At 44.6% G+C, this 16,501-nt stretch overlaps 1 protein-coding gene across 2 annotated transcripts in view; it reads left to right on the top strand.

Moving 5' to 3' along the window:
- Nucleotides 1-16,501, top strand: part of DPYSL2 (dihydropyrimidinase like 2) — a 91,685-nt gene that overhangs the window by 73,815 nt on the left and 1,369 nt on the right. For both annotated transcript variants that reach the window (XM_065399791.1, XM_065399792.1), the window contains exons 9-13: nt 5,456-5,612; nt 5,847-5,988; nt 7,071-7,241; nt 12,894-13,073; nt 15,119-15,284. In XM_065399791.1, the coding sequence (XP_065255863.1) occupies nt 5,456-5,612; nt 5,847-5,988; nt 7,071-7,241; nt 12,894-13,073; nt 15,119-15,284 (816 nt within the window). The remainder of the gene's footprint in view (nt 1-5,455; nt 5,613-5,846; nt 5,989-7,070; nt 7,242-12,893; nt 13,074-15,118; nt 15,285-16,501) is intronic.

The raw sequence follows: 16,501 nt of genomic DNA on the forward strand, positions 1-16,501 counted from the left end.
CTACATCCACTCTGGTGAGGACCACCCGATATGTGCCTAACGTGATAGCAATGACATTTTTCTAGCTGATGGGTTAGCCTAACTGATTAAGACTTGTTTTTAAATCTGGTTGATAGACTATAGAAACTGCCTATTCATTGCACTCAGGCTGTTAAACAGTCTTTCAGTTGCTGTGGAACTGGCCTGGAATTGAACCAACAACCTACAAATTAAAGGCGCTGGAGGCTGTTACTAGTCTCCCATACCGTCCAGAACAGTGGTCCATCTAGACCAGTATCCTGTCTTCTGGCAGTAGCCAGTGCCGGATGCTTCAGAGCGAATGACCAGAACAGGGCAATTTATCGAGTGTTCCTCCCTCTGTCATCCAGTCGCAACTTCTGGCAATGCACCCAGTCAATCTGGGCAGAGTTGAAATTCCCCATTAATATTGGGTTTTCTGTTTCTGTAGACTCTCTAATCTCCTTGAGCATTTCATAGTCACTGTCACCATCCTTGGTCAGGAGCTCAGTAATATATTCCTACTGCTATACTGTGCCAATCAAGTATTATTCAAGCATCAGAGGGGTAGCTGTGTTAGTCTGGATCTGTAAAAAAGCGACAAAGGGTCCGGTGGCACCTTATAGACTAACAGAACTAGCCAACTACAAAAGCAGTTTCTCCTCCCTTGGTGTTCACACCTCAACTGCTAGAAGAGGGCCTCATCCTCCCTGATTGAACTAACCTCGTTATCTCTAGACTGATTCTTGCCTGCATATTTATACCTCCCTCTGGAAATTTCCACCACATGCTTCTGACGAAGTGGGTATTCACCCACAAAAGCTTATGTTCCAATACTTCTGTTAGTCTATAACGTGCCACAGGACCCTTTGTCGCTTATTCAAGCATGCAATTTCTAGTCATGGAGATCCTGTGATACAGTTTGATTCATTTAAGATTTTTACTGTATTTGACTCTATGCTTTCTTTCACATGTAGTGCCACTCCCCCACCAGCACGACCTACTTTGTCATTTCTGTATATGTTGTACCCTGTTATTACTGGGCCCTATTGATTATCATCATTCCACCAAGTTTCTGTGATGCCTGTTATATCAATATCCTCATTTAATACCAGGCACTCAAGTTCACCCATCTTAATATTTAGACTTCAAGCACTGGAATACAAACACTTAAAAATTTGTCAATATTAAATGGGACTCTTTCATTTGACTGTTTCTCCACAGTTCCTACCTGTACTTTATCAGCTTCTATCCTCTCCTGTTTACTAGGATATAGAGCATCCCCTTTAATAAATCCTTGCCTAAGTGATGTCTGTCCGAACCGTGTGCTCCTCTGCACCTGTCGACTTTCCTCCAGCCCTTAGTTTAAAAACTTCTCTGTGACCTTTTTAATTTTACATGCCAGCAATCTGGTTCCATTTTGGTTTAGTTGGAGCCCATCCTTCCTGTATAGGCTCCTCCTTTCACAAAAAGTTCCCCAGTTCCTCATAAACCTAAATCCCTCCTCCAAACACCATCATCTCATCCACACATTGATACCCTGCAGTTCTGCCTGTCCAACTGGCCCTGCACATGGAACTGGAAACATTTCAGAGAATGCTACCATGGGGGTCCTGGATTTTAATCTCTTACCTGGGAGCCTAAATTGGCCTTCAGGATCTCTCTATCTTTCCCCATGTCTCTGTGTAGCTACAGTGCTCCTTCCCTGCACATAAGTCTGTCTAGATGTCTCATGAGATCCACAACCTTTGCATCTGACAGGCAGTTCTTGCATTTCTCCCGGTTGTAACAAATCCAACTATCTTTCTTTCTAATGATCGAATCCCCCATTACTATTACCTTGCTCTTCCTAATAACTGAGGTCCCTTCCCCTGGAGGGGTATCCTCAGTGAGAGAGGATACCATGACATCATTTGGAAGGAGGGTCCCAACTATGGGATCATTTCCCTCTGCTCCAGCTTTATGTTCTCCTTCGAGACTTTCATCCTTCTCAACAGCACAGAGGCTGTCAGACTGGGGGTGGAACCTCTTTGATGTGTCCATGGAGGTCTCATCTATGTACTTCTCTCTCTCCATTAGTTCCTCCAGTTCAGCCACTCTCAAGAGCCCGTACGCAGTCTTTGAGGGCCTTGAGTTGCTTGCACTGAATGCAGACATATGCCACCTGTCCACAAGGCAGGTAATCGTATGTGCTGCATTCATTGCAATAAACCGGATAGTCCCCACTCTGCTGCGAGACTTCTGCCTGCATTATTTTGACTCTTGCAGGGTTTTTTGTTTATTTTTGGGGGTTGTGTTGTTTATTGGCCTACGTTTAGAGTGTGTTTTTTAGGTGTATCTGGCTCTCCCACTCCTTCTTTAAACTCCCCCATAAAACTCACCTGTTCACTAGCTCATCTGGTTGTTTAAGAGCTGACTTTTTAAGCCCCTGTTTTCCCTGAGTTAGCCATGGCCTCTTGTCAAGGGATCCTAAAGGCATTAGAGATTAATGGATGGCTGGCTATTGCCTTGTTAGGAAGCTCTGAGTCTTGCCTAGCACCCAGCTCCACCAACAGACAACACTACAATCTTCAGTCAAGCAGGCACACGGCAAGCAAGCACGCAACAAATAAGCTAACATTCAAACTCACGCCAAGGATCTCGTCATCGCTCCTCACAAAACTCCCCTGGTTGCTGCTCCTGTTCGTTATCTCTCAGTAGATCTCAGAGTGCTTCACAATCTTTTAATAGTACCCCTAGGAGGTAGGGAAAAATTATTATCCCCATTTTACAGAGGGGAACTGAGCCAAGGTCACACAGAAAGTTTGTGGTAGTGCAGGGAATTGAAGTGGTCTGTCTCATCTTGTGGGAGAGATCACTGACTACTGGGCCATCCTCTCTCTTTGGTGGTAGCTTATGTACAATTCCAGGGCAAAATGGCATTTGCCCCTAGTAGGTGACTTTTTGTACAAGTTACACAAGCTTAAAAACATGGCATGCAAAGCAGAGTTACACAACAGAGAGAGGGCCACACAGCTGGCACCCACAACCCTGAGAGGGTAGAGAGTGAGTCACTGAAGAACGTCCAGACGAATGAACAAAAGGTAATTGATTTCTTAATGGGGGGGGGGAAAAAAGAACTTTATGTAAAGCCAGATGCACATGGTGGCAATTGCATGGTGAATATTCCCTGCAGACACTGTCCTTGGCAGCCCTGCAAGATGAAAGATACATTGGAGAAATTGTTCTCGCAAGCTATTGGGTATAAACAGGCTTCCCTTTCATATCCAGCGTGCCCTTTGCCTTGTTCCGGTTTCATGACCCCTGAACCTATTTGCTGCGAGTACTCCCTGGCAGGCTCCTCGTCTGCTGGAGAATTGTCTCTTAAACAGTCCCAGTGACAGGGTAGGAGGCCAAGCCATTATGATCCACACTGAAGGCCTGTTCTCTAGGATGCACCTTCAGCATTCTGTCACAGGAAAGTGGCCAGATTCAATGGTCTTTGCCCTGCTTTTTGCCTATTCTTGGTGTCTGAAAACCCACAGAGCCCCAGATGCCTTCTTTGCATGTGAGTAGTATCACAATAAGGATCTGTGCTTGGATGCCACAGTGAGGGGTGCATTAGATAGAGCTCAGAGAGGTTCATTTGGTTAGTAGTTCAGTGCCACTAGCAGCTGTCAGGGATTCTGAAGTTGCAGCCTCCAGTATGTGCTCTGTCTGCAGACAATGATAGTGGATCCCACCCATGTAAAGAATCATGCCCTGAAACATGGGCTGTTCCTGCCTGTGGTTAAAAATACTTCTCTAAAGAGGTCTTGTGGTTAAAGCACTGGACTGTGACTCAAGAGATCTGGTTGCATTTCCTTGCTGTGCCACAGACATTGGGGAAAACATCTTTCTTCTTTGTGCCTCAGTTCCCCCTCTGTAAAATGAGGATAATACTTCCTTTCTCCTACCCTTTGTCCTTTCTATTTAGACTCTAAGCTCTTCCGGGCAGAGATTCTCTCTGTGTGTATGTACAGCACCTAGCACTATGGGCCCCAGTCTCAGTTTATGACAGCGTTACTGTAAATATAACAAAATCTTCATTCTGCTACATTTTTTATCAGATCCCTTCTGATTTATCCTGTACTGGGCCTTCAGACACTCTGTTTTTTCTCCCAGCTCTTATCTCTATGGTCCCGTTATGAGGCATCTAATAAACTGGCAACATTTGCTGCTCTAAATGCTCATCAAGAACAAGACCTTCACTGTTAACTCACAAATACTGAAAGGCATATGTTTTCAAAAGTAACTAGCGGTTTTGGGTGCCTGACTCGAGTTGCCATAAATGGCCCCGAGTTTCAGAAAATGCTGAGTACCCACACTCTAAAAATCAGGCCTCTGTGAGGGCATAAGGCCTAGGGTGACCAGATGTCCCAATTTTATAGGGACAGTCCCGATTTTTGGGTCTCCTATTATCCCCTGCCCTGATTTTTCACACTTGCTGTCTGGTCACCCTAAGGCCTAGTGATAGAGCAGGGGACTGAGACTCAGGAGACATGGGCTCTGTTTCCATCTCTGCTGTCACTGGGCTGCTGGGTGACCTTGGGCAAGTCACTTCACTGCTCTGTGCCTCAGTTTCCCCATCTGTAAAATGGATAATGATACTGACTCTTGAGAGCTCCTGATGAAAAGCTCTATATAAGAAGTAGGTGGTGGTATCATTATTAAGGTTTCTCAAGCTGGGCACGCAAAATCACCAGTGGATTGTGAAAACTTAGGTCATAGATAAGATAATGGCAGGCAGTGGTAGCATGAGTACTTCTGAGGGAGCTCTTAACCAGGCAATCTTGTCTAATGACGCTGATCTAAGCTGGTCCCTCAAGCATGAGATGCCGTGGAAATGGGAATTGTATGGTTGTCGTCTCATCAGCAAATCTGCATTTCATACGCAGCACTGACCTCGTTTTTTACATCATTTTTTTCCACTAGCAGGGGGCGGCCATTTGTCCATACCAATGAAATGTTAACATTTGAATACACTCCAGGATACTGGAGATACTGCAAACAAGGGGTGGGGGTAGCGTGGGGTAACAGAGGCAGAATTTTGTTTCAGATAAAATTTTTGGCCAAACCATACAGTTTGTGTTGGTTCAGATTTCACCAGCCTTAATTCTGGGGCATTTATAGCACTTGGCCTCATCTAATTTGTTGTAACAAATAGATAGGGTTGGGTTCTAACAGCAGGATAGAATGGGACAGTTGCGATGCTAGTCCAGTATCCTGCCTCTGTCCGGGGCCACTATCAGCTGCGTCAGAGGAAGATGTAAGAAATCCTGCTGTAATTATGGCATAATGTCCCTAGGAGCAAGTTATCTCCCTGTTCTCCCTTAATTAGAAGGATGGCAGGGCCCCCACAGAGAGGTTGGAGATGCATGTTGCTCTGCTGACATTGTGATGCTTACAGCTGTCCTGTTGGTGTCTTTCTGCCCCATAGGCACCGTGGTCTATGGTGAGCCCATCACAGCAAGCCTGGGGACCGATGGGTCTCATTACTGGAGTAAGAACTGGGTCAAGGCTGCAGCCTTTGTCACCTCCCCACCACTGAGCCCTGACCCAACCACTCCTGATTTTCTCAACTCCCTGCTGGCTTGGTGAGTAGACAAGGCTGCGTGTTCATAGAACATGCTGCCTAAGCACGTTACGCATTCTCTGCTAGTGGGTGGTCACCAAAGATAACTTCCTGGTGCTGCCTGCTAACAGAGTTCCAGCTTTAGCTCAAGGGGGAGAGTGCTGTGCGGTGATGCAGAAGGTCCTGGGCTCTCTGAGGACATGAGTTGTTAATTTGCTGCGAAGATAAAGTAATTGTCCCCCCGTTTGGGTTTCAGCGGAGACCTGCAGGTAACTGGCAGTGCCCACTGCACCTTCAACACTGCCCAGAAAGCTGTTGGAAAGGACAACTTTACCTTGATCCCTGAAGGAACCAATGGGACTGAAGAAAGAATGTCCATCATCTGGGATAAGGCTGTGGTATGTCACTCAGGGGTCTGATTCCCATCCGTTCTCTAGTTGAGGTGGTCAGTTACATGGTTGGGTTACATTTTGTTGGGCCCCTCCCACCCCTCACCCCCTTTTTTTTTTGATGTCCCTGTTTAGCATCTAAAAAGGGCACTAACAAAAAAAAGTGAAAGTGATTTTTAAAACAGAATCTAGTGAACGTTGTCTGCCTCTGTCTAGAGGTGGATCGCCCACCGTTGCACCTTCCCACTTCTGGGCTGCTATTGGGGCGTGGAGTGAGTTATAGCAGCCCTTGCTCTGAGCACCCTTAATAGCTGCTTATAGGCTGCTTTGTAGCCTAGAAGTGCCAGTGTAGAGCACGCTGGTGACTCTTCCTCTGGTCCCTTGCATGTCTCCTCTGGCCCTGCCCCAACAATGCCACTATACCAGGGCTGCACAGGAGTTGAATGTAGGGTCCTAAGTATCCCTTCTCAGGGGGCTGAATCAGAGACTAAAATCTGGCTCAAAATTCTCCAGCCCTCATGGAGGAAATGTAATTCTTTCCACCTGTATTCTCTCTGTGTTGCCTCCGATTCCTCATCTGTAAACTGTCTAATAAACTGATCCCACAGGCACATTGTGTGCTGCTTGATTAAGATTTGCACTGCTATAGGGATGTAGTGTGGCCTAGTGAATAGTGCACTGGATTCAGACTTGGGAAACACAGGTGCTCTGCAACTGATTCATTGGGTAACCTTGGGCAGGCCACTTGCCCTCTGCGTGCCTTAGTTTCCCCATCTGTAAAATGGGGATAATAGCAGTGACCTCCTTTTTTTTTTTTTTTTTTTTCCCCCAAGTGTTTTGAGATCTACTGCTAATAAGAACGAGGCATTTTTACATCTTTGAAGGAAAGATAGTAACAGAGCTTGGTTGTTACAATTAATAAGTAATGTTGTCTGTACAAAGCCAGCCCCCTCCTCCATCCAGTGGTAACAAATCTCTGTCTAGCACAAGGCCCTTAGGAATCTCCTTTCAGCAGGAGGTGCTATTAGCTAGTTGCTGTTAGTGCAGGTTTGTGCTTTGCTAATGCAGTGATTTCTTTGCTCCTTCACCAGGTGACTGGTAAAATGGATGAGAACCAGTTCGTAGCTGTGACCAGCACCAACGCTGCTAAGATCTTCAACCTGTACCCACGGAAGGGCCGCATCGCTGTGGGCTCGGACGCTGACCTTGTCATCTGGGATCCTGACAGTATCAAAACAATCTCTGCCAAGACTCATAACATAGTGAGTACCTTTTGCAGCTGAGCCCTGCCTACCCTCCCTTCTGCACCGAGCTACAGCCGGCCTGCTGTAGTACAGAGGCTTCCCACGGTTAGGTCGATGGAAGAATTCTTCCACTGACATAGTCGCATCTACACAAGGGGTTAGGTTGACCTAACTACAGTGCTCCAGGTGTGAAAATTCTCACCTCCCTAGGCAACGTAGCCAGGTTGAGCTAATTTTTTTTAAGTCTAGACCAGGCCGCTGTAGCCGAGCACTATGCATAGTGCTAATTCTAGTCTGGCGTTCTCCATAATGTGCCTTACAGCTCCCTCTGATGAAAGGTAATTGAGTGTGTTTGATGCACACCTGATTCTGATGCATGATCCCTCCTTGGCACTCCAGGGGGAGATGAAAAATCTGCCATAAAGCCCCATCCTTCACACTTACATCCACCGTTACAATTTACTCTCCTGTAGAATCCTACTGAGACCATGCACCCCATGTGCACACTGCCACAGCAGCACCCTGAGTGTGAAGGAGCAAATAAGTGTTTACTGGCCCACGAACATAGGACTAGGAACACTGGTTTCACACTTAGGACCGTCTGCATTCTGGGGATCATTTTTCAGCTAATAAATGATGCAATGTCTTTTTTTGGGTGGGGAGGGAGGAAGTGTTCAATTTAAACCTAAGATGAGCACAGTTATGAGCTGACTTTTGAGACTTAAGTTTTGCCAATGACCCCTAGTCATTATAGTGGGCGGAATCGGACGTCTGGATCCAAGCGGACTCTTGAACTTTGGAGAGTTTGAATAACAGATTCAGATTTTGCAGACTGAACTCCTCTCAGTTAAAAACGCAGCCTAGTTTAACCAGGAGCTTTTCCGCTGGCTGCAGGATTTCTGTGTCTTGTGTGATTCAAATGGTTAGACTAGATGAATGAGAGTAGTTCCTTCTGGCCGGAAAGTCTATGGGCCAGATTGTCAGCTGGAATAAATCAGCAGAGCTCTACTGACACTATATTAATTTACAGCAGCCGAGAGTCCTATGCATCCTTAAGCATGTGCTCCAGCAGTTGACTAAGTAGGTCTCATATTCAAAGTGAGACAGTGCGGACCACTATCAGCAGGCAGGGCCCGCTGAAGTTCCCCCTGACCCTGCAGTAGGGCAGGAGAGAGAGAACAACCACTGTGTGGGTCTGTTTACAACTGGTGTAGCTGCTGGCTAAAAACTTCGGGAATGTTTCCTTGGAAAAACCTCCTTGTGCTTTTTGCATGAATGGCTTTATTCACTCCACTGCTGAAGCAGCAAAATTTTCCTACACAGATTGGATCCCCTGGGTACATTAACAAAGGCTTTTTAAAAATAAGTTTGGCTGGCCTTTGTGTTCCTTAACGCTATCTAACTTGGTAAGTGGGCTATTAACTTCATTATGGTGCATGAAAGATCTTATATAAAACAAAGCTTACAAGGACTGAGTGGATCAAGAGATGGTTATAAGGGGCTGGATCAAGTCCTGCTTCGGTTGGTAGCATGTGAAAATTCTTGCCATCTGATGGCTTCTTTTTGTCTATGTGATACAAGTATGGTGGGTTTCCAAAAGGCATGGGTCCATATCACAAAACACACAGGACCTGATTTACTAGGATTTACACCAGTATAATCAGGATTAACTCAATCCAATTAGCCAGCGCCATCAGAGTTAGGGTAGTATACAGCCAGTATAGAGCAGAGGAGAATTAGGCCCACACTGGAGAGTTTCAGAAAACTCAACTGATTTAGGAGCACAAGTCCCCTTGATTTTCAACAGGACCAATGCACCTTACTTACTAGGGTGCGTTTGTGAATTTCTGGCTTTGTTGGCTGTCAAGCACTCAGTGAGTGACCCTCTTCCCAAAGATGGCCTCTCAATATCAGCTTAAAGCATGTTTGTGGGACTGCCCTATCAGCCCTGCAGCTGGAGGACCTCAGGCCCACCTCCTTAGAGGTAATTAGGTGTCTAACTCCCATTGAAATCCATGGGAGTTAGGTGCCTAAATCCCTTTGATAATCTGGATCGCATTGTCTCAGGCTGCTAGTCCAATACCTCTCAAAAGCTACCTTTTAAAACCCCAAGAAAGGAGAGACTTCAACTGAAGACAAACAGCACAAACCACTAACTTGTAGGCAACAAATATCTAATTTTCATGCAGGTATCTACCCATCCAGACAGAGATCCTGTCACTGTCCAGATAGGTACAAGCAGTACCTAAAATAGACATTCATTTCTAAATAGCATGTTTATAGACCCAAAAGTCTCCCAGGAGGCATTAATATTTTCTATATTACAATACCACTTAGAGGCTGCAGTTGGAGGATCAAATCCCCCATCATGGTAGGTGCTGTATAAACATGAAGTAAAGAGGTGACCCTTGCCTTAAAGGCTTCCACACTTGGTTATAAAAAGATGGATGGGTGGGGGAAAGAGGATGAGGTTGTAGGGAGACTCTTTAGATGGTTGTCATCCCTTATTTGGGTTACAGTAGCAACTGGAAGCCCCAGCCCATTCCCATTGTACTACTTGCTGTATAGACTTTAGGCCCTGGTGAACGGTGACTGCTGTGTATTGTACATGATTGTAATGCTCTTCTGTTTATCTTGCCCCTCCCAGTTGCATCTTAACATAAGACTAAGCTTTCCAGGTCAGGGACTTGCCCTACATAGCATCTGTTAGTTATTTTGCATCCGTAGCACCTTTTATGCACTTGGCGATGGAGGCAAAAGTGATACAAGTGCAGAATTATTAGCATCCTTTATTTTAAAGGAACAACATTTTATTAAAAGATAAAACCAAAGCTGATTTGAAACTCAAGAGAAGCTATTACGGCTGCAGAACCAGAGCTAGTGATTATGGGGCACTAGTTTGTTCTGTTGTTTTTAAATGTTAGAGCAACACGCATTTTCCAGGATTTCACAGCTGTGCCACTCTGTGGCAAGGAAACATTAAAGCTAGAGAGGGAAACTGTTGTGCTTGGAACTAACCTAAGTCCTGAGCTTTTATCCTAGCTCTCTTCTGGGCAATTGTAACGTTTTTCAGACTGGATCCCATTTGCTTTTACCTCCATTCTAATTGTAGCACTGCACTCAAACACACTTAAGGAGCAGACTCCATCATTAACGCCGCAAAAGTGACTTGGAGCAAGTTGCTATCTCTCCCCTCTCCCCTCCGATGATCACAAGAATACCTGTTCCCAAATAACGTATTAGTAGAGCCTTTCATGCCAGTACAGGTAAGGGGTGGAGCATATACCAGTGGTTCTTCTAGAACGCCTGTTTGTCGTCTCCTCCCCGATCAAATATTTCAAATCCCATTAATTGAGAATGTGCAATCCTATTAGAGTAAAATAAGATTGGCCTAGTCCCTGACTCAACCAAAATGTTGACACAAACACCATTTTGTAAACCTCAATTTAGCTTTAATCTAATTAGGATTAGATTTTTTTTAAAACCATCACTGAGCAGTGTATGTTTGCTTCTACTCTATGTATTAGTGACTCAAAGGTGTTTCCAATTGTTTGACTGCACATGGTTCATTCTTAAGCGTTCAAAACACCAAATAACTGAACTTAGCCATTTTATTGTCTAAAGACAAAACAGTACAATAGGAAAGAGCAACATCAATGTCCTCCTCCTGGGGAGCAAATTCTCACAGCCTGTTCACCTTATACAGAAGATGTGCTTCAAAGATACGCATTTCAGCTAAAACAATAGGGCTTTTTCTCTCAGTTGGGACCAGTAATGGGATGCACTCCCCTCTCGTGAGCGCCCCCTTGGCCAAGTGCACACACCTGCACACACTGATTGTCCCTGCTCTGCCCCATGGCTCCCGCCCTGGGGACAATGTCTTCACCCTCTTGGGGCTTCCTGGCTACAGCTCTCCAGCTGGGCCACTAAAATTCCGTTCCCCCTTTGGGGTGCCTCAGTGTCCAGGCCACTTCCCCCCAGTGGCTAACGGACCCAGGCCCACTTACTACTCCAGGTCCCAGCCCAGGGACCCTGTAGATCACAGCCGTTTGCTGTGTCCCTTTAACTACGTCACACGGCTTCTCTAATTCCCTGGGCCACATTTTCACCCTTACTTCAGGGCCTTGTCCTAATGGAGTTCCAGCAACCAGCTCAGGGCTTCTTCTTGCTCTCCCTTGCTTCTGGCAGTGCTGCCCTGTCCAGGGTTCTGTAGCTCTATCAGCCAGCCACACACCATCCACACTCCTACAGCTCCAGCAAGGAACTGAACTCCCTCTGGCCCTGCAGCTCTTCTTATACTAGGCTGCTGGGCCCTGATTGGCTGTGTCCCAGCCAGCCACTCTAGGCAGCTTGGAGGACCATCTCCACTGTCCTTTTTTGAGGTGGGGTGCGGCGGAGGGCCTCAGAGGTTTGGTATACCCTGTTACAGGACCGATTGGAATAATAGAATACAAATATGATTAATAATAATGCATACAATACTCTGAGCATAAAGCAGGCTCTTATTTGCTTCTCTCACATGGTCTTTGTCTTTTATTCACATGTACTTAGAATAAAAGCTTGTTCAGGTTTGATATATGAGGAGTATTTCAGAGGGACTGATTTACTAAATATTGTTTATTAGGATAATCCCTCAGGGCCTTATATACTATTTAATGATATCCAATTAAGTTTAAAAAACCTGGAAAGATACCAGGAATTTCTATAGATAGTGTAGGAAGGTCTATCCTGGGCTAAATCAGGCACGATCTGGTTAAAAAAAAAAAAGTGTCTGAATGAAGATTTTAAAATGTAGGACTTAATCTATATCAGGGTGGTACCTCAGGGCCCCAGATAAGATCAGGGCTGCATTGTGCTAGGCACTGCTCAAAACACATAGTAAGAGAAAGTGTCTGCCCCAAAGAGCTTACAGTCTAAACCAACATGACAACAAAAGGGTGGGAGGGGAGAAAAAAAACTTCTTAAGAGTGGGTCAAAATAAAACAAGAACATTTTTAAATTGAATTTTTACAAGCAACACTACTTAGCATTCCCATTTTACAGATGGGGAATGAAGCAAAAAGAGGGATTAAAGTGACTTGTCCAGGTGACAGGAGTCTGTGGCAGAGCGGAGAATGGACCCCAATCCTTCAGAGTCCCTGTCAAGGGCTGTAACCATGTGCCCATCCTTCTGTTCCACAATGTGGAGTCAGTAGGAAGGGCTGGTACTCAGCACCTCTGAAAATCAGGCCTAATAGTGAATGACTTCCAAGGGCTTTGGATCAAGCTCCTAAATCCCTTTGTCAGCCATGGACTAGGCCCCTTGAGGATCCAAGCCTAAGAGGTTAAACTATAGTGCATCCAAGTTTGAACTTGTTGGCATTTGTTCATCAGGACAATTTGTGCCTCAGTGCGAGTTTTGCCTGAGTAAAAACTGAATAAAGACGTTAGGATTTAGCTTCATAACATTAATTACTATTGCTTTTATGTCACCACATATAATGGGGTGAGTGCATCGACATTATCACCTCTCTCTCACCTGAACTCTAACATTTGGGAATCAGCATGGGTTGTTACTTAAAAAAAAAAAAAAAAAAAGGTGGGGGGGGGATTCTTACTAGACGATAGCCTAAGACGTGGCTTCTTGCATTGGGATGAACACTCGATGCTGATGTCTTCTTTTTGTCCTAGACTCTGGAGTACAATATCTTTGAAGGCATGGAATGCCGTGGGTCTCCATTGGTGGTTATCAGCCAGGGAAAGATTGTGTTGGAGGATGGGAACCTCCATGCAACTGAGGGTTCTGGACGATACATCCCCAGGAAGCCATTCCCTGACTTTGTTTACAAGCGCATCAAGGCAAGGAGCAGGGTGAGTATATCAATGAATGCTAGTTAGCTCATGAAGGGTCTATGTTACGGGGCTGGTGGACAGGTGACATCCCCACCCCACTTCTTCCGTAGAGAAAACAGTTGGTATTGTCCAAATTTACTTTCTTCCCTGGGTTGGCTTTTATTTTCTAAAGTACCTAAGTAACCTCAGCCTGAGCTAGGCTATCCCTGCAGAATCTTTGTCTCTGCTCCTAAATTCCCTGTCTTAGAGGGATGGACAGGAGTAATAAGAACTAGTAAAAAGAACAGGAGTACTTGTGGCACCTTAGAAACTAACAAATTTATTTGAGCATAAGCTTTCGTGGGCTACAACCCACTTCTTTGGAACCATTAGTAACCATAGTAAGAACCATTAGGTCTGGTGGTCAGGGTGAGTCAACAAAATGACTCTGCATCCTGTCACAATAGGAAGAAAAAATAGTGTTTAAGTTGATCATCCAGATAAATTTACACTTTTAAAATAAAACTAATTATGCTGTTTACTTTGTTCCCTTTCCATTTAATCAATCTTCAAACAATGAAAATCACACTTGTTTCAGGCAGATAGTTTGATTTTTCTTGCGATTGGGTTTGCAGCATTATTGGTTTAAATTCAAAAGTTTTGAAAGATTTAAATTTAGTAAGTTTACACTTAGGAAGGAAAAATCAAACGCACAACTACAAAATGAAGAATAACTGCTAGGCAGTAGTACTGCTGAAGGGGAATGGGTGTTAAGGTGGATCACAAATTGAATGAGTCAATGTGATGGTTGGGGGGGAGGAAGGCTAAAATTTTGGGGTGTATTAACAGAAGTGTTGTATGTAAGACATGGTTGGTAATTGTCCCACTCTACTCAGAAGTAATGAGAGCTCAGTTGGAGTATCATGTCCAGTTCTGGGTGCCACATTTTAGGAAAGATGGACAAATTGAGAGCAACAAAAATGATAAAAGGCAGTGATCAGTTGTTCTCCATGTCCACTGAAGGTAGGACAAGTAGTAATGGGCTTCATCTGCAGTAAAGGAGATTTAGGTTAGATATTAGGAAAATCTCTCTCAAAGATAGTTAAGCTGTAGAATAGGCTTACAAAGGAGGCTGTGGAATCCCCGTCATTAGAGGTTTTTAAGAACAGGCTGGACAAAACACCTGTCAGGGATGGTCTAGGTTTTCTTGGTCCTGCCTCAGTGCAAGGGGCTGGACATGATGACCTCTCAAGGTCCCTTCCAGCCCAACATTCTATTATGAATTGAAACAAATATAGTGAGAACATTTCTACTTTTGAAAAATACTGAACTTAGTCCGAGGCTAAAATTTGAACATTTGTTTTAAAAAGGTATAAAGCCAAAACAGAAGTAATTAGAGAGATCCTCAGCCAGTAGAAGTCAGCATAGCTATATTGAAATCAGCATAGCTATATAGACTTACAACAGCTGAGGATCTGGTCCCTAGAGTGTTTCAAAATGGACCTGTAGCGTAATTGTATGTATAGGTTAATTTGTCAAAATCTTTAAGAAGGGAAATATTACACGCTGTACTGACGTATCTGCAACACTGCCCTCTCCTGTATAGAATCAGTTGTTTGCTTGGGATTATACTTTGTCAAAGTATTCATTGCAAGCGATACTCCTTATGAATAGAGTGAATGTGTTTTGAAATGTTGATGGGAAATAATTTGCAGTGCTTTGAAGCCAATGGATTTATACTACTGGAGACCATGGTTTTGGGATACCTTGGTCACCAGAAATACTGATTTCCCTTCCAGGTCTGGTTGACCTTCTCTCAATTAGTGAAATTACATTCAATGCAAAAGAAGTTATTGCAGCTGGAGGGAAAAAGGCTGGTCTCCCTTTCACTTGTGCAGTTGAACAGCCATAGTTCTCAATCAGCATCAGCACCATGCAGAGGCGTGGCTTTTACATTCTAGGGCAAAAACTGAACCTGGAATCAAACATCTTTGACTTGGTGACATCTGGTCCCGGTTCAGGTCTCTTCCTAATGCTGCCTTTAGCTTTGCTGTTTGGAGGCTCATTGCTTGTGTTTCCTCCAGCTGGCTGAGCTGCGGGGCGTCCCCCGGGGCCTGTACGATGGGCCCGTCTGCGAAGTATCAGTGACACCGAAGACTGTCACACCAGCATCCTCGGCTAAGACGTCTCCAGCCAAACAGCAGGCCCCACCTGTCAGGAACCTGCACCAGTCTGGATTTAGCTTGTCTGGTACATACTTATGTATGGCTAAATTATTACGTTGAAATCTTGGTTGTTTTCTTGTGGGGCCGTGGGTTCGGTTGCAATAACAAGAGAAGGCAGGGACTGGGAGGGTTTACAGCAGTGAGATTCATTTCACAGCAGAAGAAAAAAATCTGGATAGAAGACCTCCTAGAATTCTGATTTATTTCAGTGCCAAAGCAAAGGAATCGATATCTCCAACCACTTCAAAGGGCAGGGCCCCAAGCTGGGATACAAATTAAGTAGCGCCATTGTAGAGTTTTGCCAGTTATGGATCTGGCACTTCGTATATTTCACTTTTTATCTTGCAATGTCTATGGCTGAGGTTTTTCAGCCATGAATAGCTTGGCCAGAATGGGAGACAATCACACAAGCTTCCTTTATGGATCAGGATTGAGTGGCCCAAAGACAGAGAGCCTGCGATTGACATTCAGGGCCAGATTCTATGGAGCCATGCTGGTGTACATCAGATATGTGGGATCTGGCCCATATAGTGCAGAGCGAGGCCGTTCTGTAGGGCATAGGCAGTTTTGTGTAGCATCACAGGATACTGCAGAGAGACTGTCTGTCCTGAATTGGGAAGAGAGGGTTTAATGGTGAAGTATGAAGAGACAGTGACTCAGTGTCTGGGAGACAGAGCCAGAGAAGGGGGGTAAGGCTACCTTACTGCTAAACTGAGAGCTGCTCAGGAAGTTCACTTTTTCTGCATGGAAGATTTTTGATTAAAGCCAAAACTTATTCAACTTTTTTGGATTTGTCAACAAAAATATATTTTTTTCCAATGAAAATCCAAAATGTTGACAAAAATGAGGGGAAATAAAGAAAGTTTTAATTTTTTTTGGTCCAGGTCAGTGACTAGTCCAGAGAGAGTCAAATAAGAGTACCTACCTAGAAGGCCAGAATTGTAAGGTGGACACTGGAGCAACTCGATGAGAGAATAGGATGGGTTTGAACTTGGAGATGTAGTTATGGAAACCAGACAGCTAGGAAGTTCATGTTGGCTGGTGGAACAATGTGCAGCTACTTTGGTTCTACTCCCTGAAGCAAAGCAATCACCTGACCAAAAGCAGTTTGGGCTGCCTGCAATTGAGGAATGCACTCGTTTTATTTAGAGAGATGTGTCTCAGAGAGACTTGTAGTGCTTTTAGCGGACTTGAAAGCAAGCATTTAAAAAGTTATTTCCATACTTTCACATGGTCCTAGTG

Source organism: Emys orbicularis, chromosome 2, assembly GCF_028017835.1.
Source record: "Emys orbicularis isolate rEmyOrb1 chromosome 2, rEmyOrb1.hap1, whole genome shotgun sequence".
In the NCBI taxonomy this organism is placed as follows: Eukaryota; Metazoa; Chordata; order Testudines; family Emydidae; genus Emys; species Emys orbicularis.